A 20,383-nucleotide genomic window follows, 5' to 3' on the forward strand; every position below is an offset into this window, starting at 1 on the left:
CTATCTCAGTCCCTGTGTCAGCTGAAACAGCCTCAAACTCAGGCTGAGCTGATGAGGATGTGGAGTGAAAAAAATCAGCACAGCTCTGTGGACCTGACCCCCCTTGTCTCGGTGTAATTCTGTCCCGGGACTTACTTCCTACACGGCCCTGCTGAATCCCGGCAATTTGCTTTACAGCTCTAGCGTTTAAATGTTTAATTGAGCCACTCATATCCTGAACTGTGGCAGAGTGTGTGTGTGCGTGTGATAGCTGTAGGAGGCTGAGGGATAGTGGTGGAGGTCTGCATGCTTGAAATATGATGGGTTAGGGTGTGATGAAGATCGAGCCAAGGTCTTACATGTGACCTGCTGGTGCACTCGTATAATTCATGCACTTACACCATCTTTGTCGTAGTTAGTGATTGGCAAATAATTTTTCTTTTGGTATCCATCACAAATGTACACAGATGACTACATGGAAGTATATGTGCTCCCACTCATGGTATGCATACATAAAGTATATCTTTGCATGCACTGCCATTTATGTACACACTCTCCACATAGGTGCACACTATCCATGCAGATTTCCTTTCTCCTTCCCAACTCACATATACAATACATACAAAATGCCCACTCCCGCTCTACATGAATAACAAATGCATTCAGCTCAAGTCCTCCGAGCTGGAAAATAAGATCAGTCAGGGAGCCTTTGACCCTAGCCCGTGGCTGTACGAGCATGTGACAGTGAAACAGAGAGAGAAGCAATATAGAAAGTGTGTGTGCATGTGCACTCATGCAAATGTGCTACCCACAAAGTGCTTGTTTGTAGATGTTTAGGTATGCACACACATGCATTTGTGTGTGTGTGTGCGTGCGTGCGTGTGTGTGTGTGTGTGCGTGTGTGCACATGAACTCTAAGATGTCAGTGTTCATGCTTTGGGGGATTGGCAGTAGATCTATCAAACTGCTGTAGTTAGCCGCAGCGTTAATATTCAGTGCATTTCAGTACCTCAGCTAGCAATGCTATTGACTGGGATTTATTTCGTGGTCATTTCTCTAACTCTGCTCATCGACCACAGCCTTGGTGGGGCAGCAAATATGCAGACACATATACATATGCTGGCTCACTTTGTCTTAGTTCATTAGAACAATTAATTGTTTCTGTTAGCCTTAGAGAAGTAGGAATGCTGCGATTGCTCATAACAGTTGCCAACTGGATCCAGTGGAGGCATCCACTGATTACAAGTTCAGTGTGTATCCTGTACTGTAGCTGTTTTACTTATTTATTTATGTATATATTTTTTAAATTAATCCTAATGTGCTGTAAACAAAAGATTATTTAAACATTTATTCATTCAATCAAAGAATATGTACGACTTTTATTTATAGCAGCGACTCAGTTGCAGTCAACATGAACTCAAATAGACACAGAGGATGTACGGTTCACGTTTTTCCAGGATCTTTGCTTCACTGATGGACACTTTGCTCTGAATATTGTTGTCCTGCTGAGGCGTAATGGTCCACCGGTGGTCCACTAATCTCAGCAAGGCAGGCACACTGTGCCCTCTCCTCCAGCAGCCACAGGATATGAGATGCTGATCAGATTTCTGTAATCAATTTACCAGAGCAGGAGGTATAAATCCTGTCCATTCACTCATTCTCCCTATGCCCTCTCTCTCTCTCTTTCTCTCTGTCTCGCACTCTCTCTCCAACTCTTCCTCCCCTCCTCCTGGCCTCCTGCTTATAGTAAGATGAATAATTCAGCAGCCAATGTGGTGAAAGGTGGAGTAAACAAGTCTATTGCCTAATATCCCGAGAGGCTGCCAAAAAGAGACGAGCGAGGGCAGAGAGCTAGCAGAGATAGGGGGATGGAGCAACAGAGAAGGAGGGTATCTATGGAGAATGGACATCCATAGTCTTTCCTCCTGACCTGCAGTCATTTGCACTTAGATTGACTCAGAGGTTGCCCCAAAATGGCACAGCTGGTTTCTACTGTTTCTAGTCTCTCCACATTCCTCTCTTGAGCCACACATTGGCAACCATTAATAATGAAATCATACAGTGTAGCTCAACACCTGTGAGATAGGGTGGACGAGAGTTCAGGGTCCCTGTTTCTCTGAGATGAGGGTACCCAAAACAAAAAAGAGGATAAAAGCAGAGTATACTTCAGGCCACTGAATAATATGGGGCGTGACTCTCTGTCCACTTGCCGGATGTCACGGAGAATAACTCTATTCGGGTTTGGAGTGCAGAGTAAGTAGCTTTTATTTTGACACCATCAGGTATAAAGGGACCGTGCCAAAACATGAGGCCCATACAAATGAGCAGCACAGCTTCTGTGCTCATAGTAAATCCAATACAGAGAGAATTCTGAGGACACGCTGTGCTTACATAACGAGCAAATGTAATCTCACACTGGAGTTATATTCACTGATTATGCAAGCAGAACTACTGATTGATGACTCACCCAAAATTCAATTATCACTCTAAACAGTTTTATCTGGAAATTAGATTTGCTTTTTTTTAAAAAAGTACTATGTTAATTAAAGAGACAGAAGGTTATTTCTGGTTGTATCTGTTTGCATTTAAAAAAAAAAAAAAACTTCGGATATTTATGAAGGTGGTTGCATTTTCTATAAGTCGATTAAAAATCTTGAAGTTGGGGTTAAGTTCAAAATTGAGAGTTTACAGCTCTTAATCAAGAGAGGTGGATAGCACATAACTATTGTGAGTGGTAGGCTGTGTCTTGTACGTGTTGTGCATACAAAGGATGCTGCACGCTGCGCATATCTTTCTGTTTCTCTGTGTGTTTTTGGATCAGAGGGAGAGGGCTGTACTCACTGGCATGGTCTGGCTGCCGTGGAGGGCACTGATTGCAGACTGAGCCTCAGTATGTGTGGAGAACTTGACGAAGGCGCAACCTGGAGAAGAGAACAGATGCACACCACACGCATGCAAGTACACACACAGACACACACACACAGGCATACAAAATATATATATATATATATATGTGTGTACACAGTGAATGTATTCAACTGAGTGGTTTAAAAGCCTACAGTATTAATAGAGGATGTTTAATTATATTTGACACCACAGAAATCACTGTGCAGTGAGAAGCTCTCATTGCACAGCAGGCTGCCCCACTCCGGGCATTAGGCAGGCAGACAAGCAGGCAGAAGCTGCAGGCTAAACATTGCACTGATGAAGCAGAAAAGCATGCTATTTAGCACCACATGCCTGTCTGTGCATATTAAACACTAACTAAACTGGCTAAACCCATGATGTTTTCAGGTGGAAAAACCATCCCATTTGAGAATTCAGTAAAGTTTATTGTTCCTACAACAGGATGTTCAGGATCAGAATTAGTGAATATGAAACACAAAGGCTAGAAACCACAGAACCAACACTCTTCGTTCCAACGTCCTTAAGGAATATCGCCAGGGATGGTTAAAGTAAAAACAAGTTGAAGATGGCTTTTGTGGGTTCACAGAGTGCACACTGCTGTTGCACATTAATTATTCAATTATTAGACTGAAGTATGGCTTCCATTGCAGAACTGCAAAATGGATACTATTACAACTTGACATATACCACAATTTGATTCCAAGCTGCATATTTTACCTGTTTAAACATTCTCAGTACTGTGGCATTAACTGCTTGAGCTGAACAAACCTTAAGGCTTCTTTAAATAAACTCATAAAAATACTGTGAAAAGCTTTCAGGACTAGTATGGTGTCCCTGTGTCCTACATCCCCATGTCTAATTCAACATGCAAAAATGAGACCCACTCCCAAATCATAATTTTATCAATTACATAACCAGCATGAAAACTAATGTTAAAATGTTAATTATATTTATGCTGCCTTCATCCAGGTGTTTCCCTGGTTGCACTGAGCACCTGGGACACAAGACCAGTCTAAAGCTAACACTCATCTGCAATGTCACATATAGGCAGATTATACACTAATGCCCAATCCACTGCTGCTGTATGTTTCTGCAGTGAGTTTACAGAACTTGAAGAGGCTGTACGAAGACAGAATTTTTACAGAGAAACGTATGAGGACTGAACCTGGGTCTGCTGCAGCGAGGCAGCAGGACTATCCACTGAGCCACCGTGCCCTCTTATAATTATACCCTATTTCACCTAATTTTATTTCATTTTAAATTTCTTTTCTACTCTTATTTAATCTTTCATACTTTATTCTTCTTATCATCTATCCTGCTTGACCCAGCCGCCCTGCCATTCTTCCCCTCTTAATGGGCTTACCCCTGTGGACACCAGCCAGTCAAGATGCCCATTCAGCTGTCAAACCACTGCCCCCTATTGAGATATGGATAGAAAAGAGCTGGAGCTCGGCATGACCTGTACAAGGACTTTGCTACAGTTGTACAAACTATATGCCGCTATAATTAGGCATTTAACTCCTGATATGCTGGTAATTTGCAAGTCATGCATTGACTGCACTTTGTGAAATAAACCCAACAGGAGCGTTGCAATAGATAATAAAAATATTCTGCTATCAAACTCACTGCGAGATATTGCTGTAGTTAATTTTGAGTATTTTGAAAGCCAAGTGCAAAACAGATCTATATTTGAGAGGAACAGAGATATTGCACACCATTAGCGGACAAAGGTGAATATAATAGTAATGTTTGGAGCCTGATGTTTTGAGTGTTTCAACCCTGAGGCTTGACTTAGAAAGAGCACAAATATTGTGGAGCCACAAAGAGGAATGTAACTTCCCTTGGCTGCCCCCATCCTCACAGTGGGGACACTTGAATTGTTTTGACATCCATCTTTCCCTTCTCCCCCTCCAAACCACTGCCGAGTCTGAATGCTCTGGCTTCAAACCCCCTTAGATATTATTCCACAACAATTTCCATAAGCGCTGGACGGGGAATAGGCTTTAGAGACATGAAAAACCACTAGTCCCTTTGCTCTTTGCTGCATGTCAGAGGGAATTGATGTCTCCAAAAGTTTCTGGCTGTCCTAAAAAGGCCTGCAAGACAGCAACACTACAGTACCCGAGTTACAGTACAGAGCCTGCAGTACATCCATAGGAAAAAAAATGCTTCAGATTAGCATTCAAGGACAACGGCAGAATAGAAATCATGGTTTTGTAATGTAGAGGATTGTTTTGTTTTTTTTTTCCTGAAAACGAAATATGCTGAGAAAGAGTTTGTGATGGCAAAGTCAGCATTTTTAAACTATCATTGCTGTAGCACATGCAATTACAATTATCAATAACACAGGGTGTCCTGTTCTGCTGGTGACTTTTGAACCTGGCCTTTGGATTACATCACAGATTATTCCTCTATCTACCCAAAATCCACTTGTCTGTCTTAAAACAGAGATAATAACTGAATTTTTTTTCCCGTTAAAATACGACAAGATTTTAAAACTTTGGAATTTTGACAATTACTGCCACAAAAAAATCTCTACAAAACAAATCAAATATACTAATTATCCACTTGACATCTTTTAGAGTTCCTAATTAAGAAAGTCAGATATCAGCCAACAGTATTTATTATATATCAGTCTAAACCTTTTTTTGTCACTGCTTGCTGCCACTTCAAACAGTGCAGTGTTAAAAAAGTTAGTAATTATGTGAAAATGCAACTTGACCCACATCTGATGTACGTGTCACATACATTTTACATTTCCCAGCTGTCGTGGACACTCACATACACTGTCACTTCTCTGTCAGTGACCTAAATAATGCTGACAACTGTATCATGGCTCCTACCTTTGCTGTTTCCGTCAGGACCTCTTAGGACCGTGCACTCCTCGATGACTCCGTAGGGTTCGAAGAGGCGGTAGACGTCCTCCTCGGTCTGTTGTTTGTTCAGCATCCCGACAAACAGCTTCCTGTCTTCTGGAACAAACAAAGAGACAAAAGGTTAAATAATAACTTTGACCTCAATTATGAAAATTATTTGAGAACACACAGGAGCGAAATGTCATCGTTGTTGGTGGAAAAAAGATTCATTTAAGAAGAAATCTCTTTTTCCACAGATACACTTTCAAAGAGCCTTAGTATAGCAGAGTAACTGTCCACTTTATTTAGTGCTGGTTGAACTCGAGTCACATTGTATTAGCTCTTTTCCAAGACTGATCATTTTAATCTCTAGTATAAGTGGGTTTAGTCCCATATGGGCACATATAATGTAGCTGCTGGGGGTAAGTGAGTGGTCAGGGGCTGGAGGGAAAGAGCAATGGGAAGACTAATGAAGAGGTTTCACACACACAAGCACAGACACACACAGACACACACAAACTTGGGCACAGAGACCCAAGACAATGAGAAAGTCTTTGGTCCCTTAAAAACACCAGGGGCTCCAGGCTGCTTCAACCTCCTACACACTGTACTGCACTGGCTATAAACTCATGCTCTCGCTCTCTTTTACTCACTGTCTCCCTTGGTCTCTTTCTCTATTCATCTCTCCCCCCTCTCTCTTTTCTGCTCTTCTTTTTCTCTCGCTGATTCTACATTTTTCCCCCCTCATTTTTTTCTCAACTGCCTCCCTCCCTCCCTTCCTCTCTTTATCTCTCTCTTACTCTACTAATTGCTGCTGATCCAGTGTTTTTTGTGTAGCCAGAGAAATATTTCAGTGTACTCTTCAGTGAACAATGGCGTGTCTCTCCTGCGAGCAACAAAGGCTGGGAGACATGCCATGAATAACGCTGACTTTTCAATAGATAGCCTGTATGCTATTGAGTCCTGTTAAATGCTGTGGGATCTGATCTTTACCTTGACCTGACACACTGTGTTTACTGATGTACTCTGGCCTCGTATGATTAATGCTACTGTGCAGAGTGTCTGTGCTGGAAGCAGCAGCATTAAAACGTTCCCTTTGTACAGATTGTTTCTCCAACTCTGACCTGTGAAGTCACAGTGGAGAGACTGAGTGAGAGACAGGACCGGCGGCCGCTGCTGTGAAGCGGTTGAGAGCGGCATAAATCGCTGCCAGAGGTACTGCACGGTGTCAGGGTGACCTGTGACGACTACCGAGTATGTCGCGCTGTTGTCGTTTCCTGACCCAGGCACAAGCTGATACCCACATTCCTGCAGCGGGCACGGTGGCGAGTGTATGCGAACACGGCACCCAGCTAGGGTTTCAGCACTCAGCACCGCCAATGATGCACCTTTAAAATAATCACCCGTGTCAGAGCGTTGTCTAGGGAGGGGCGTCCCTGGCGCTGGCTCCTTATTGCAAGTGGCAGGATCAGAGGCAATGTATCAAAATGGAAGTGATGCAATGTGACATCTGTCAGGGTGGATTGGAGAGCATTTATCTGCAAAAAAAGGAAAGCCCTGAACTGGAAAATGAAAGGCCAAGATGGTCCTTCCTTTTGCTGGAGGGAGAATATAAATTCTGAGGTTGGATGGGGGAGATGAGTCGAGGAGAGGGGGAGGGGCTGGATTGCACAAATTTCTCTGAATGCCGCCAGACCAGATCTTATATACTCTCCCGTAAAGAGCTGGAGAGCCACACACAGCACACAGAACCACCCTGTGCAACCACATTCGTCCTTTGCATACCCCTACTCTGGCTGTAACTCCCCTGTTCAAGTAGATGATGGTGGCCTGACAAGTTTTGAATTAATGTATGACCTTTATCAATTTCATATGAGCTGCACTCTGACGATCACACTGCGAACAGCTCACATGTGGCATGTTTTAAAATACGGCACTGCATCCATCCTTCAGCTGAAAGACTGCTAACTGGCAAGTCACCTCCAGCTGAAAGGAATAATATTTATAGGACTCCAAGTATAACAGGATCATTGGCCACTATATATCACATCCCTGTGTAATATTGCTTCACAGTGAGCTACACAAAAGCCTTACACAGTGGAGTCATGTTCAGTGCGTGGGCATTTTTTGCATAACATCTGAAAATCTGAACATGCATGCAGGAGTCAACTAAGAACAATATGACTTTATATGAATTTTAATTTTTTTTTTTTTACAGCAGTAGCATTTAGTGGGAGTTTTTCATGTGTGGCTGAGAGAGAGAGATGGGGTGGAGGTTCTGAGTGTGCTTTGAAAACAAGCTAACAACGCATGAAAACAGATCATCTAGGAGATCTGTTCCACAGTCTAGGATTCTGCGGTGGCTGCTCTCAACTAAAATGCTACCTTGGGAATTCAGGTCTTGTGTGTTCATAGCCAATAGAAACATTATCACATGTATCTACAACACGACAGCACAGGCAGCGTGCAAACAGACACACACTGGGTGCAAAAAGCCTGGTCAAAATCACATGCACAAACTAGGATACTCCCTCACACCCTGACACAGAGGGTCATTAAATGACAGATCCCTCACTATGACCGCACACACAGCAGACACACAATGAGTTACATGTCCCACCGTTAACTATCTCATAACTACAGTGTATTGACTTTTTTTGTCAGAGCAGCTATGCTTCAGATTACTGTTGTCAAAATTGTGTTGTTTAGAGCACAAAACAAAAAGCTGGGGGTGTCTCACAGAAACCATCTTTACCTGCATGATTACTTACTAAGTCTAGCTAGCTATTGTTGATATCTTCCATCCACCATCCACTGCTTTACAATCATCTCACCATCTTAGCCCTTACCATATTAATCACATTAACGTTATGCTACGACTAACTGCTAAACTGGGTTGTACCTCTGACGTTATCTGCTATAGATTTCTTACTACGGTGTAATTCCGCAGAAGAGCACATAGGTGGGACGGGTAACGTTACACAGGCGAAGTCATGTAGTTCCAAGGGAAATAATGTGAGGTCTTCTGTAGAAAGTAAAGTATTTTTTGTACCAAGTTGGCGAGATAATATCTGTGATGTTATTTATGTTTCATTACTATCGCGGCGTAGATTCGTTCCTCGTGGATGAAGATGTGGAAGAGGGAGAGTAACTGGTTGAACCTGAGGAAGAGGCAGAGGTCGGAGTGCAAATGCTTCCAGCAGCCTGTCCTATGCATGAGCACAAACAGCCCCTGTGGCTGATTTGCTGGAAGAGGGCTTTGTGGCTCGGCTGGAGCCACACAGAACAGATATTCGCTGAATTTGACGTAAAATGTATTGGATTAGAATCGCTGACTTTACCTTTAATCTGCAGTTGAATCTCACATCAGTTTCAATCAAGTTTTCAAATCTGCCTTATACATACAGTGCAGTACATGCTGCATAAAATCTCTCTCTCCGACTGGCCCGAGATGCTACTGTGAACTGGACCACTAAGCCAAACGTATTTTCCATAACTAATAGTAAGCCATGATAGGTATGTTTCTGATTGAATTGTGTTTTTAGCACAGTGAAATGAACCCGTCAGTCTCACACAATCCTGAAACATTCTGTAATACAAAGAGGTTAAAACATGATTAGCAGAAAAGGCTATTCTGGATGGCTCTTTTCTCTTTCGCAGCCTTCAAAAACGGCTGAATCATCTTTCTGTTACAGCTCCTCACCTGTGGTAAATGGTTTCTACTGTATAGATGAATACAAAATAAGACAAGATTTTTTTTTTTTTTTTGGTACTTACATCACAACAGAGCCTAGATTAAATGAGAGCGACTCGCTGCTTTAGCATTTACAGTGAAATGTCATCACCTAAACAATTCAGGGGTCTAATAACCACCAGCAAGTTAACTGTGATAACGGTGCAGCGTGCCGAGTTTAAGATACATTTACAGCTCACTGTGGAGGAGTACTGTATCCAACTTTATTGTGACACACCACTGCTGTCCCCAAACCCCCCCATCATGTTTAATTTACTCTGAGTTATTAAACTGATGCTTGTTTGGAATAAATGCATTGGAAATTAAACTCCAGAATGATGAAATGGCTGTGTGCTGCCTGGTTATACATACTGAAGATTACTGGATGGACAAATGAACCCTTTCTAATCAATATAAGCTTCTCAGTATGTGCACATTGGACTCAGTAATGTTTCATATCTCCAATCTTCGTGCCGTAGTCTGACCATTAAAGCACATGTGTGACTAACAACACCATTGTAATTCTTTCCTTATGCACATGCTCCAAATCTTTACACAGCACCCTCTTTTGTTACATAATGTTTAATTCCACTACAAGTCTGAAGGATCTCCAGTCCACACAACACACATACACACTCTGCAGTATACTGGAGACTTATTACTGTATGTTCCGTGATAACACTGCAGACAGCTGAGGATTTTGACAGTGAAATGAGACTTATTGAATAGCAATGGGGCAGAGTAGGAGTTTTGGAGCAACAAGAGAAAGAAAGAAAAAGAGAGAGCCAGGGGAAGCAGAGACGCAGAGAAAGAATGAGAGAGAGAGAGAGAGAGAGGGAGAGAGGGAGAGAGTCAATGTGTGGGAGAGTGAGAACGATGTGCCCATACTGTAAGTTGCTGTGCATACAGTCCTGCAGTCCTTGATAAGCCAGGATGGATGAAAGAGGTGCACCATAGGAGTTGGTAAATCATTGTCAGGGGTGGGGAGGACGAGGAAAGGCAAGGGTGAGAGGAGAGTGAGAGGGGGAGGGATGGGGATGGAAATGGGGGTGAGGGGTGGAAGAAAAGCACACCGACTGCCTTAGGTGCTCTCTGGTTTTCAAATTTTCTGTCTCTGTCTCTTTCTCAGTCGTTACAACAGCAAGGGAGTGGAGATGGAGGGAGGGAGAGAGATATTGTGACAGAGGGCGAGAGTGTGCTATAGAGAAAAAGCACTTGTCAGAAGGATGAGGAGGTTGCTATGACAACTACTTATACAGCGGGCTGTCAGTCATGTTTCATTGGAGTTTGGAGAGGAGGAGAGGAATGAAGGGAGGAGAGGAGTTAGGGAGGGAGGGGTTGGAAAAGGGTCATTTTTCCATCTGTCTGCTGAGCCGGAGCGCAAATTTGACTGTCAGGCTTGGAGATAAGGACAAATTATGAACAATATTAGCTGGCCGATAAAAGGGAACAATAATGAATGGATAAATATATTAAAACCAAATGAGATAGCATCCAGGCAGAAACAGGGGCCCTGAGAAGCCATCCAGGTTTTCTCATTTGGAGGGGAAGATAAGAGCTGGAGAAAGGCTGTGAGGAAAGGAAGGATCCACCATATTAGAGCTAGCTACTGTTGCGTACTTCCTTGTCAAAAGAAAGAAAGAAGGAATCAAAATCACTTTGTAGCCAGAATACCAAACATTGTGGCTTCCTCTCCCTCCTTCACAAGCCTATTATACTTCTCCAATGAGGAGGATGCCACACAATAACAGTGTCAGCATGTGTTCAAGCATAAAAAACACAGACAGAACGGAATGAAATTAATTAACCCTAAGAGATCACAGTGCTTAGCCAGTGGAATTTAATCCAATTTATTACATATTGGGATCTAACTAGGGTTGTGTTTGCATTAATGAGATGATGTGTATGGAAAGTGTGTATGCGTGTGTGTATCTTCAGTACATAGGAGCGGGCCCAGTTGTGCATAGATGTGCTAAGGTCATCCTTCCCATCCTATGTACAGTAAGGGATTGGCGGTAGGAGTGGCAGAGACCAACGGGGGGAGGGAGTCTAAGGTTTGGCACAGCCTCAGGGTGAGAAATGCCTGCCAAATTAACTCCTGAATAATGAGCCTTTCATGTGCTGCGTTATCACCAGCGAGAGGACGGCCGTGTAGTTTGTCATAACGCTGGAGCCACTTCAGACACAACCCAGTTAGTGGGTTCCACCAGCACACCTTTAGCTGAGGAAGGAATGTGGGTTGATAGAATAGTTTGTTTACCAATTTCTAAAGTAAATGAGCACTCCTGTGTGTGTACGCTGTATCTGCAGCTGTCTTTTGAAGTTTGCATGCTAACCCACAGAGTTGACAGCACAAATTGTAAGGCCTACCATGCACCGGCCCTAATGAGGTAGCTTATTAGCGCTGGTTCCCCTCACAACTTCGGAGCTGTTGCTTGGAAACAGCACTGCAAAGAAAACAATACTGTAGTTCTCACCAAAAAAGCCATCACATCCAGAGCTCCCTGTTGTGCAATTTCACCACCAAAGCAAAGCAATATAGACTTCTATTGAAACATATATGACTGAGTAAAGAATGAAAAAGATAATTACAGAGACTGAACTGACATGTAATCATAGTTGAATGTTACACATACTGTATTTCACAGCGGTTCATGCCAGATTGCTTGGTATGTCTTTATGTTAGGTATGTATTCAGCCCATAATTCAGTTTGCACATGTTCACCTTCTCCAACTCTAGCAGCACCAACAGTGACACTGGCTTGATTTCACGTCATAGTTTCATTATTTTGGTGTCAAGGCTGCTCATTGGCAGCTCAGCTGCGACCCATAAAAGCCATCAGTAAAAATGCCACAGAGAACTGTATGGAGGGCATGATAGCCATGCTGCAGCACATCCTTCACTAAGCACACTGACACTAAGCACAGCAGTGAGACAGATTAGGTCTCACTGCTTTCACATATAGAACTGGTCCAGTGAATAACCTTATATGATGCAAAGGTAAACTGACCAACGTCCTCTGATACATTATTAGGACAATACTGTGCTGTGCAGGAAGTAGTACTAGTACTTATAAATTACACTCTTTACAAAAAGTTGTTATCACTTTCATAGCATCTTCAAACCGTGGTGCTGGAGAAAACACTCTAAAGGCGTTTATTATGTATAAATGCATATTGTGCAGCAGTAGTTTTTCATGACGGTAATGAAATAGACATTACCGTTGCTATTTTTAAATACCCCAGGATATGCATTGCCATATTACTGCCCAGCTCTGCTGTATATTGCAATCAGAATGGTGAGGAAAAAAAGGCAAGCAACAAAAGGAAGACAGACTGGTTGGTCAGGGGTTCGTCCCACAGCAAGATAATGACCCAAAACGTTAGAAGAAAAAGAACTAGACGGTGGCTTCAAATGATGGATGACCAGCACTGTCTCCAGACTTAAACCCCATGGAGCTGGTTTGGGATGAACTGGACAGAAGGTGAAAGCGAAGAGCATCACCTTTGTAGTAACTTCTGCAACAGTGTTGGAAAGAAAGAACTTTCTGAGCTATATTTGATTTCTATGGTAGAGAGAATGTCACGAGTGTGTTCGGCTGCTGAATGAGTCAAAAATTTAGATTGAATTTAGTTTAACAGGAAGATTCCATGATTCCTTGTTTTTAAAATCTCCAACTGTTCATCTGTTTTATGCTTTAATTTCACACTGAGAAACTGAATTATGTTCCTTTAAATAAGAGCTGGAAAAACTGAGCTGCTGGAGTAGAGCACATCATGAGGACACATAGGAACACTGACACTGACTGAACACTGGCTGTTCATGTATGCATACACACCGAAAACACGTAGTACCCACAAAGTAAGCATTAAATTGTATAAACTCAAACTCACATGCAGGCTGTCATAAGGTAATAAAACAGCTTGCAAATACAAGTAGCTATATCAACAAACACATACATAAATAAACGTTCACTCTAAGCGCAGTTCATGCTGCGCTGTATACATACAAACGTACAATATCAAGAGACACTTTCTGCAAACACAATATCCCTGCAGTGAGTGGGAGGCTGCGGTTGGTTAACTGTTGCATCACAAGCCCTATATCGTGTTCGTCAGGCCAGAGAGCTTAAGATCAAACTATAGCATGATACCCAACAGCAGCCTCACAGGAGGAGGGCTTCTGCATTCCAACCGTACACGTTTCCTCCACGCACGCCGACCCAGTCGATTGCATCTCAGAGGGGGATTTGGAGACCAGCGATCATGAATTCTTTCTGTGCTGCCGGCAGAATGGATGATGGATATTATATATGACACCTGAAAGACTCAGCTGCACATCTGTACGTGCACACACAGGATCCTATGCACATATAAACACGCAAGACGCACGTAAAACACAAAGGACAACCTGCATGTCAGTCAATATTCTTCAAAAATCTCCATACATTTTCAGCGCAGTCTAACGGCTGCTCTGCTCAGCGCTGCTGGCCAGGGGATTTTTACCTGCCGGAAGCCTTGAACAGACAACTACAGGCTCACTTGGTTCTCCCTTCTCTAAATGCTCCATGTAAAAATCTCTGAGGTGTGTATAACTGCAGGCGTGCATGTGTGTTTTGTGTGCTCCTTTCACTCGCCTTCTGTACAGTTACAGTCAGCTCATGGCCCAGCCAACAGCTTACACACCCCCCCCTTCCCCTCCATCACCCTCCCCTCCTCCCCTACCTCAGAAGGAGAACAGCTGAAAGGAGAAGAATAGAAGGAGAAATTGCTTAAAATATTTTATCTCCACCATATATGTCTCAGCAAATTTACACTCAATATGATAACAAATGTGAAATATTACTCACAGCCTTGTGTTGACTTCAGTGTGTTACAGCTACGGTCATAAATCCTGAAACTGCTGTGCAACGTGTATATACGTAGCTACTGTATATAAACATTTACAATATGGCAGTGCTATTTATATTGTCTCCCTTCATAATGCCATCTGAAGGGCATTTTGGCATCCGTTATGATATGGATTTTTCTCTCCCCATTTTCCTCTATCCCATTTATTGCCATTTTTCTTTTCCGTCCAGATTGCGTTTCTATACAGTAGAATGGGCCTTTTACCTTTGGCAGTATTTAACACAGCGCTAGCCTGTTTCTTAATTATTTTCTCATCGCTCCACTGACACTGATTCATGAGGGTAATGTTAGACACACCCCCTCGGCCAGCCCCCTCAACCAACCCCCACCTCCCTTCTTCTCCATGCGGCTTCTCTCTCTTTCCTTCCTCTTCCTCACAGCAGAGTTGCTCTTGGCTGCTTCTCCTATCACCTCCCTAACATATTTTTCTTTCTTTGTCTGTTCCCCCATTTTTTGCCCATCTCCCTCTGCTGCACTATCTCCATCTCTCCTCTTTCTCTCATATTACCTTGTGATTATCTTGGATGGCTAATGAGTTACCATGAAGGTAACTCATTAGCCTTCATGGCTGCTCTCAAGTAATTACCTTTTTTTCTTATATGGAAGGACAAAATTGACTACAGCAAGAGACAACAAACTTCATTATACAGTGAGCCAAACTGAGCCCCATGTGATATCCTGCCCCTCCGATCGTATTGTGTTAAATATAGAGTACAATACCAATATCCTCTCACCTCCTCACCTCTGGACAACTGCAATATTATGAAATATAAACTCGTGCTGGAACAAAAGCCTCTATCTGAGAATAGACAATGGAAAGGTTGACAGTCAGACAAAGCCGAAATGGAAGAAAACCGCAAGATAATTCTTAAAGGTTATGGTATTGCTGCTAAATTACAGCAGACAGCAAAACAGAAATATATAGGCGTGGATATAATAAAAGTAGAGAGAAATGAAGAAGAAAGAGATGATGTGAAAATGTGAAAAGGGTGCATGAGCATGAGAGAGAAAGAGAGAGGGAGAAATGAAAGGGAGGAGGCTTAGGAGACAGAGAGTGAGGGGCCATGCCCAACTCCAGCTCAAGAGAGAGTGAGGATGTACCAGAATATGGGCTATCTCTCTGAAGCTTTGTCTGCAAGAGCAACTGAGCTGGCAGATGACTTTGCTGCACATGGACAAAAGAGGCTTACAGGCCACCCTGCATGTCAGCTTTCCCCTGGCCCAATGTGTGAGAGCTGTAGGGGAATATAGGGTGCACTTGAGGACTCACTTGCCTAGACCTACACAGACCTTGGGGAAAGTGGATTCAGATGCGCTCTATACATATGACATCAGCCAGCGGCTTTATTTTGCATATACTCCAGTTTAGCACAGAGCATCTCTTTACTATGAGAAAAAAAAACTGCAGTGTTAACAGTTATAAGATTTGGGGGGTGGGGGGGTGTGGGGGGGCTGTATGAGGTAAAGTTGCAAATACATAAATAAATACATAAGCCCTAAAGTGTGTCACTGGTGTACTTTTATACTTTACCATTTCCATATTATTAGTGGGAGCTGATTCTTGATGGGAGGCGAGATGCTAAACTCGGAGCTTTTCCACTCTGTGCTGTCGTGTGCTTTTTGTATGCATGGCCTCTGTAGTGCTGATGTGACTGCAGGGGGAGAGCCTAACCCTGTCAGTCACACTGACAGCCAAGCTGTCTTATCTGCTCTCTGTTGGCAATGGTGCACTTTAATTAGGCTAGAAGGTCAATCAGCACTTTTTTAGAAGATGGGATTCTACTGAAATCTTTTCATAATGTGGGACAGCCATAGTGTTTTGGGAGCCTACGGCACACACGCGTACGAGGCTCCCACACCTCCTATTCTAACTTTTTTGTTTCCATCCCTACTTGTCTGAATAATCAGATCTACTTGTATCACATATTCTCACAGAGCCCTGCGCTGCTGAACTAATGAACTGCTGCAAAGATTTCCACAGCATCTTGTCTATTACATCTGTGAGAAAAGAAATGTGCTTGATATACTGAAGGTATTTTTCACACTCACTCACCACTAGAGATTCAAGAATTAACAGTGTACCTGCTTATCCTCAAGTTCCTCACATAAAAATCTGACTGAATGACCCCCGCAATGTTCTCTAACTCTCTCTCTCTCACACACACACACACACACACACACACACACACACACACACACACACACACACACACACACACACACACACACACAGGCAGGTTGGCTCTGTCTCTGTCTCTCTTTGTCTTTCTCCTCCGGCTCAATCTTCTTGACAGCCCATTTGTTTTCATTCCCAGGATATTTTGCTTGATATCTAATGAAATAAATATCTATATATTGAACAAATCATCAGGAGAGACGGGTGGAATTCTTCATCGGATGTCAGTTACATTTTCGCGTTGCTGTTTCACTTCATGCATCAGATTTATTGGATTGGTTTATTGTCATAGCAAATCATCTAGTGTCCTGGCATGCATACACTCCGTTGATGAAACCGTTGAGCCGTGAGTCTACTTTACTTTTCGATTTTGCATGTGGAATTGCCTAAATGCAATCTGTACCTTGGAATATGATAGATATGTGAGAGAGCAGACATTTGGACCTGTCAAGCTAACACTTAATAGAATTAGACTGCAAAAGAAGGGCATATTTCTCTTTCCAACTTAGACTAAACTCTCAGGCAGATGGCCTTTTCCTCCGGTCCTCTATCCCTTCCTCTCTCTGTCTCTGATAAACCTTACAGTAAGCATTTTAATTCCCCCTGACCTTTGCTGCTCTCACTCAGGCAGTTTGGCCTGTTGCTTTGGGCCAAAACAAAATGAAATTTGAATTTCAGCTCAGAATAATTTAAGACGATCCTTTCTATGCAGGGAGTCCCAACTATTTTGTATTTTGGGTGCTGCCAACTGACTAAATGAACTTTTCGTAAGAGCTCTCTGTCTCTCTCTATTCCTCTGTTGCCCATGGTGCTTTGGGATCACATACAGTGTGATGCGTGCGTGTGAGAAAGAGGAAGACAGGGGAGAACGAGCGAACATAGTGTCCCCAATATTCACATGTATGCACGCATGAGCACATGGCGCGCACACACACACAAACACGGCCATGCTCCAACTCTAGTACACTGAGCACCAGAGGGCTTTGTGTGCAAGGCTGAGAAATGCCATGTCAGCACGCACCACATGGAAGTTTAGAGGGAAGGGAGAAGCTAAATAGTGTAAAAAAAGGGAGCGTGTGATGAAAAATGCATGGAGGGGAGAGGGGGACAGTTGCTCCCTGTGCACTGTTGTCTGCTAGGAAGCTCCTGCAGATCCTCTCCTCCTCTTTATCCAGTTGCCTCTACTGTCACCTGACTGACACATGCAGAGTCAAAATGTCACACAGACCTAACTCAGATGCACAAACCCTGTACTGAATGTATGTCTACGACCTCAGATGTAAAGAATCAATGAAAATTACAACTTAGACCCTCACTTACATGTCTGCATAACAAACGCTGGCCATGCTGGCTAAAATTGGGATTTTCCCTTACTGTGGTCTGCTCACGCTTAAGTGCCTGTTTCCACAGGCATCTGGTTTTTTGGCAACATCTGCTGATTTCTATACAAATCCTATGAAGTTCAGCGTTGACAGCGCTCAAAGTACCCGGCGCAAAAACGCCCTCAGCGTACAGCTTTTTCTCCCGCTGTGCTCACGATGATTTCAGTTGAAAAGAGTTTAACTTTTGGACCACCGCCGAGCTCGTCAATGCCACTTCTCTCTCTCACCTACCATTCAAAATGAAGAAGGGGGCTCTATAAATGAGGTCATGGGCATTTCCAGCACAAAAACAGCTGCCTGTGGACATAGTAGAATAGAGTATGTGACCTATGTTAGGTAACTTTGTTAACTTGCTTCAAACAGATCCAAACTGATTTATCCACAACATAATGATAAACAAACAAATTTAGAATGTGCTGAGATGCTGCTCTCTGAAACTACTGTACCCACAAGCAAATATTAAACGAAAAGTAAAAAGGATGGTGCTTCAAAGCAAAGCAGAGCAACACATAACCAATGTTCAAAAAACAAAAAAACAAAAAAAAAAAACTCCTGAAAGCATATTTTCAGTGTTTTGGATTGAGAAACCTGTAGGCTGTCAATTCTCAGTCAGGTGTGAGTTATAATCAAAGAAGCTATATTCTGCTCCATTCTCCCCAACAACCTTTGCAACGACTCCTTAATCACACAGTAGAGGTGATGTAACAATAGAGAAACACTGGCAATTAGACACCCGCGAAGCAACTCAATTCATTTTAAGAACCCAAACGTTCTTGTTCAACAGTCATTTAACATATTTCACTCTCTTAAGGTGTAGGTACACATGACAGCATATGTACTTACAGTGTATGCCTCACTTTTGGTACTGCAGATATTCTGGGTTCATTTCTTTCAGAGAACACACTGATGGCTGACATCAGGTCAAGCTGTCAAGAGTTTCCTCCACTGCTATGAAAACAGCATGTTGTCCTTTTCACTCTACAATCGTCTGACAATGTTAATCTGCAGGAGAGGACCATGTTGACAGAACACATTATGGAGCTTTAGGGGGGAAAGGTTAGGCGTCAACACAGAAACAGAATTTAAATTGGTAAACCACTTATAGGGCATGAACTTTTATGAGCTAATGCCCACTAGACTTAACCCTGCCCTTTCAACTTAATTCATTATGGCTTGTACATATATGCAGGCTAATAACTATGGTCCATGCTTAAGGTGATGTCACTGTGCATGTGTTATGTGTATATGACTGTATGTGGGTACAACAGTGGTATTTTGCACGCAGTCACGTCAAACTAGAAAATTGTTTTAATCTTCTCAGAGCTCCATCTGCAGCAGATCAACCGTGCTGCCTTTACCTTTGGGAGGTTTGAGTGTGCAGTGAAATGACTGGCACAAGTCAGAGACGAGGGGTGTCTCCATTTCAAATATCAATTGGCGCTGTCAGCATGGCCCGGTATGTTGAAGGATTATCTGAAATTAGTTTAGTTAATTCATCATTTTAAAGGGCAGTTGCTTTGCCGCTGATTAGTTATTGTGCACACTTGTCAATTAAGGTTCCCTGGAGAGTTTGCCCCACGAGGACTGAAGCCGACATCAAATGCATACACAGGGACAGGAGACAGACAAAACAGAGGGTTTGTGGCAAAGTGAAGGAAGAAGAAGAAAATACAGAAGGAATGAGATGCAGCATAAACCCTAACACAGCCTGATGTGTTTCATATAGAAATCTGTGTTGTGCAACTTGAAATAAATGCTTTGTTCTTGCTACAATTGGTTAGATATGGCCTCAGATTAAATCAAAAAGGAAGGCATTAAATATTTTTCTGTTTCTGTGCAGAGGTGGGTGTTGTGTGGCGGAGGTGGTTATAGACACTGTGAATGAGAAAAATCAATGTGCAAGCCTTTGTAGAAAGAGGCCAAGTGGAGGCCATCACTTTGACCTCTCCACAGGTTTCTATCCCCATAGTTACTGTTGCTACGATACTGGGTTCAGCTCACCAAGCTATAAATGGCCGAATAGAGAAACCCTGGTCAAAACCTTGTCAGAGGCGTGTACACTAAGTTTGAAGACAAGCAGGTTTATTGCTCATACTTTGGATTCAATATTTACAGTTGATTCTCTATATTTTGAACTAAATAAAGATCTAAAACTGACTTCCCTAGATTTATTTATTAACAATATATGTCCAATATTTCCCTGAGAACATCACTCCATTTTCTCTAACAGTTGTTCTTTTAACTCTACTATGAGGTAAATATCCCAGGCCAGAAACTATGAAAAAACATTACTTTTAGTTTATTCAGCACTGAACAAGCATTTCACTGTTGCCCATAATTAATTCATAAAGTGCCTTTCTGGTTAATCCAGGAACCCAGGGGGAAGTATGAGAGACAATGTGCCAATTTTATTCAAGGATATGTAGTAAACACACTCTTA

The 20,383-nt window shown here is 42.6% G+C and overlaps 1 protein-coding gene across 36 annotated transcripts in view; it reads right to left on the bottom strand.

The window, feature by feature from the left end:
* celf5a (cugbp, Elav-like family member 5a) overlaps positions 1 to 20,383 on the bottom strand; it is a 171,067-nt gene that overhangs the window by 24,693 nt on the left and 125,991 nt on the right. For 18 of the 36 annotated variants that reach the window (XM_041039849.1, XM_041039834.1, XM_041039857.1 and 15 more), the window contains 2 exons: positions 5,730 to 5,855; positions 2,821 to 2,900 (listed from right to left, as the gene is read on the bottom strand). In XM_041039849.1, the coding sequence (XP_040895783.1) occupies positions 2,821 to 2,900; positions 5,730 to 5,855 (206 nt within the window). Of the gene's footprint in view, positions 1 to 2,820; positions 2,901 to 5,729; positions 5,859 to 12,873; positions 12,884 to 20,383 lie in introns of all 36 variants that reach the window. The other 18 variants (XM_041039832.1, XM_041039854.1, XM_041039841.1 and 15 more) reach the window with 2 other exon arrangements.

The sequence above is a fragment of the Toxotes jaculatrix genome, chromosome 6 (assembly GCF_017976425.1).
Source record: "Toxotes jaculatrix isolate fToxJac2 chromosome 6, fToxJac2.pri, whole genome shotgun sequence".
In the NCBI taxonomy this organism is placed as follows: Eukaryota; Metazoa; Chordata; class Actinopteri; family Toxotidae; genus Toxotes; species Toxotes jaculatrix.